Source organism: Adiantum capillus-veneris, chromosome 20 (assembly GCF_014529385.1).
Source record: "Adiantum capillus-veneris isolate H3 chromosome 20, ASM1452938v2, whole genome shotgun sequence".
Taxonomy (NCBI): Eukaryota; Viridiplantae; Streptophyta; class Polypodiopsida; order Polypodiales; family Pteridaceae; genus Adiantum; species Adiantum capillus-veneris.
The window spans coordinates 94,105,154-94,109,497 of NC_140950.1; the positions used below are offsets into that span (position 1 = coordinate 94,105,154).

The window sequence follows — 4,344 nt, forward strand, 5'->3', positions numbered from 1 at the left end:
CCCCCACTCTGGCTCACTGTCTGTGCCCAACCTATTCATCTGTTCTTCTGATTGAGCTTATCACAAAGAGGTATAGTTTTATTCCATTCTACAAAATGTGTAAATGGAGCTTTTTATTACGCTCCAATCACACGTGATATAAAGGTGCACCCCCCAAGAAAGGTGCTTTCTTTTAATTAAAATTCTCAAGCATAGTACCATATTTAAAGGAATTCTACTTCGGAACATTTGTTGGGATTGGCAAAACAATTGCATGTACATGAAGCAATGAATATAGCATTATTGTGCGAGTGTTTTATGCTCCATAATAGTACATTGAGTATATAGATTGTGATAAATTGCCCCTTACATGTTGAGAAAAAGGCATTGTGCTAAGTGGTGGTGAGGGGAGTTGGGAAGTGTAAAACTGATTCCCCGTCTTAACACATGTAGAATGTTACAATAAAGTTTTGCAAGGCATAAATAAAGCCAAGCTAATCAAGAATGCTTTGAGAAACAGATGACTCAGAGAATGAAAGTAGGTGACACATTTGAATAGTTTACATTTGGGCCATGGAGTTCTAAGCACAAAGAATCAAAGATATACAAATGTTGGCTACATTTAGGAGTAATGAGGATGAGGAGTGGAGGAAGAGCGTCGATGATGGGCGGCAAGATATGAAGGTCCTAATTGCTCTTGCGCTTCTCTGTGTAGCTTGCCGTCATTGGCCGTGGTTGTGGGCGGGCTAGGACTACGTTCAGCCTCATCCTCTTGTGAATATTGCTCCGTGTTTAATCGACCTGAGTTCGAATCCTGGAAGCTGCTAATTCTTGAGACCTCCATGTCCTCTCTCTGCATTAAAACATGGATAGAATATAAGCTCAATCATTACTACAGATAGCCATCGCCGCTGTAAGAATTTGAGATAAACGGACGTGATGAGGGATAGAAGAGGGCGATTAACGGGGGATTGTGAGAGAAATCGGTTGTGGGCGATTAACTTCAATTGTGGGCGATTGTGACAACGCTCAAATGTGGGCGATTGTGTGAACAATCAAATGTGGGCGATGGATTTGTGGGCGTTTGTCAAGAACAATCAATCATGGGCGATTGTGAGGACATTGAATTGAATTGATTGATGGGCGATTGTCAGAAAAAAGAATTGACATGAAAACGCAAGCTGCAGCTGAGAATTATAACGCATGGGGGTGCAATATACCTGGCGGCAGCATGAGAGAGTAGACGGAGAAGTATGGTCAAGGTCGCCAGCTTGGGCGCAGTCTGGGACCAAAGAATGTTGTTGTTGCAGAAGCTTGGCTACTAGCACTCCCAAGATGATCACGTTAAACGATGGAGACCACATTTACACACACAGTTCTCTCTCTCTCTCTCTCCACCCACAGCGCTTCAGCTCTTATTGTGCAGAATTTCCTGTCCCTCTCTACTTTAGCTCCTCAAGTTTTTATGCTCCTGAATATTCTCACCTTGGAATATCCCCCAAGGCTTCCTTACGGATACAACACACACACTTCCCTGTATAAATTTTAACTCGGTGGCGCATAAGCCGCCCCAAACTAGAAAGAGCGCGTTTTGATTAATCTCAAGAGTCAAAAGTAGAGAAAGCAACTAGAATGAAACAACATGGAAAAGCAATAGAAAATTTAAAAAATGTGGAGGCTATGTGTGCGTATGCTTTAGGAAGACTTGAATAAATATAAATAAAGGGATAGATAGGCTACCTATAGGTGTATGTATTTGCTATGCGTGCAAGATAGTCTCTAATTGCCACCTCAATGCCACAAGACTAGTTCTCTTTGGCAATTCAAACCAGCCGACTTAGAGGTAGTTCACGTGGAACCATGGCTCGCAACGGGCTGCCGGTTGGCAACCAGCAACTACTCAGTTCCCATGAAAAGCGAAAATTCTGGAAATGCATTGAAAAATGGAGTATTTTTCCTCTGCGAAGCTCAAAAAGTGAGCAAAGTTTTGTCCTTTTCCATGGTTTCTAGCCTGCTCCACCTCCTCCCCTAGGAGCAGCATCGCAACCGGTTTGCAACCAATTGCTAACTTTTTCCTCGCAACACCTCATGGGAACCAAACTGGTTCGCAACTGATTCGCAACCAGTTGCAAACCAGAGCTCCATGTGAACTGCACCTTAGGAGGGCTTCCATCGGAGGAGTCACCCCCTTGATATATGAATGGTGATGTGGCAAGGGGGAAATCTTTGGGTGGGCTACACAAGTGTAGCAATGTGTTATACATGTAAGGTGGATTTGCACGGGTTAGAGGTTGACCCCAATCAGCCCATGGTGTGTAGCATAGCATTCACACGTGCTCGAGTAGAGAGGCAACGTCGAATGAAGACTTAGGAGATCCCACTTTGCCAAAAAAAACAAAGTTGCCATATGAAGTCCTCGTTAACCAGCAATGCACTGTAGGGCCTACTTTCCCATAGAGCTCGCATTGAAGAGGAACACGAGTTGTGGCACAATTCAAACTTTGAAATGGTTGTAGGTGGTGAATGGGCTTGCCATGTGGTGAGATCCCAACACGTGTAAACGCTCAACTAGGCAACAACAACGTTGGCGACAAAGTTAAGCTAGAGTGTAGAGGATAGGGATAGCACCCCGCGTAAGAACATGCCCTAAGAAGTAGGAAGAGAATGATGAGATGCGATGGGACTCTTTGATGGGGTGACTTTTGAAAATCTAATTGCATCTCAATTAGTGGCCATTCCCATGGCAAATCTCATCGTCAAGCTTATTCAAAATTCCACCTTGTTGTGAGGTGGAAAAGGTCCTCGTCACGTTGAAATCCTCCATTGGTTCTGTTGAATCTTGGGCCCATTTAGACACATGGCAACTTTGCTAACCAATGGCTCCATTCAATAAGAAACTATTCCATAACTTGCTATCATCAGTTCTAATTTTCACCTTAGACACGATGTTTGTGGTGATCCTTTGATCACAGCCTTTATTATTTACTTTATTATTCTGATTTTGTAAATCAACAAACCCCAACCCCCCCCACCCCCTTCCCCCTTCCCCCCTTCCCCCTTTTCCTCATAAGACACCTTTTTGTTCTTGAAATTATCATAAGAAATACAAAAGTGGATTTTTTTAAATGTTGGTTAAGCCATGTACACTAGAGGCTTTCTTCCTAAACTTGTAACTTTCTCAAAAAATTAACTTAAAATCCCTCGTGTAAGTGTAAATGTGATACACCTACATACCTGTAATTTTTTTATTTTTTATTTTGCAAAAACAATGGTGAGTAAATTATATTGACAACCACAAAAAATTACAACTTCTTGCCATGCTCATGTCGAACCATGACGTCTCTAAGAGGTCACTAATCATTGGCTAGTAGGGGAGCCACCCACGGGCAACATAGGGTCCTTATCAATGAGAGTCCATCATTGTGGTGCCAATTAGCGTGATAGTCCCCCTGCTTTCTTGTATTATCTCTGTGAACTTGGCTGTTTCCGTAGTGTTGTCAAATAATTGACCATTCCTAGCCTTCCAGACCTGTTTGAAGTAGCATAATCTAACAACTTTTGTTGTAGTGAAGAGGAACACTAGTTGTGGCTTTTACACCTACATACCTACAATTCTAAAGCCATCTAAGAAAGTTGGGAGCATATAAAGAAACCAAGGTGCACTTGTAGAGTAACTTTGGTGGAACGAGGGTAGAACCTAGCTTATGAAAGTATAAGGCTCTCTTTAAATCCTTTTTTTTTTTTTTTGCAAAACTCACAATATTGAGTGGAGAAATAGATTAAGAAAACAAAAAACTTATAATAAGAGACATGCTTCCCTGAGCCATGGCATCAACAAGACGTATATAATAACCAATTCAGATACATCAGCTGACAAAGGGTGTCACCCTATCACGTATCGTCCATAGAAAAGAGGAAATCTAAGTGAGTTTGTGGTTGCCACCAAGGAGATAACTCTGCCACAACAAACCCCTTGGTTGCTAAGACTACCCAACGGATCATAATGCCACATAGAGAAGTAACAAATATCACTTTTTTTTCATCCTTCTTTTTAACAGGCTGACCGTTTGGGTCGTAGCACCTAAGATGCTTACTATATGGCTAACAAGGTCTAACTTCTGGTTCTACAGTCCACTTGAATTATTGTCGGCCTGGATGGATTCATTTGTCATTTGAACCCCCTCGACGAGATTGATTGGCGGTTTTGATTTCTCTTGCATCTCAAGTGATGGAAACCCAGACTCTGGTTGCTCTGGTTTCTCCTGCATCTCATAGAAGGACAACCAAGCTTTGGCTCCTTAGGTTTCTCCTCACCTCGGTTCATTTCAATTTTCCATGCCTCCGATAGCTAATGCTGGCTTGTTA

At 42.2% G+C, this 4,344-nt stretch overlaps 1 protein-coding gene across 1 annotated transcript; it reads right to left on the reverse strand.

Moving 5' to 3' along the window:
• Nucleotides 1-504: 504 nt before the first annotated feature.
• On the reverse strand, nucleotides 505-1,398 carry LOC147432919 (uncharacterized). The gene is made up of 2 exons (XM_086491676.1): nucleotides 1,200-1,398; nucleotides 505-832 (listed from the first exon to the last, which is right to left on the reverse strand). The coding sequence occupies exons 1-2, from the start codon at nucleotides 1,341-1,343 to the stop codon at nucleotides 602-604; spliced, it is 375 nt and encodes a 124-aa protein (XP_086347802.1). The 5' UTR covers nucleotides 1,344-1,398; the 3' UTR covers nucleotides 505-601.
• Nucleotides 1,399-4,344: the final 2,946 nt, after the last annotated feature.

Excerpts from the sequence above, each read along its gene's own strand:
- LOC147432919 (XM_086491676.1), bottom strand. The coding sequence starts at position 1,343 with ATGTGGTCTCCATCGTTTAACGTGATCATCTTGGGAGTGCTAGTAGCC. Across the intron at positions 833-1,199 it reads CTCTCTCATGCTGCCGCCAG|AGAGAGGACATGGAGGTCTC; the intron begins GTATATTGCACC and ends GTTTTAATGCAG.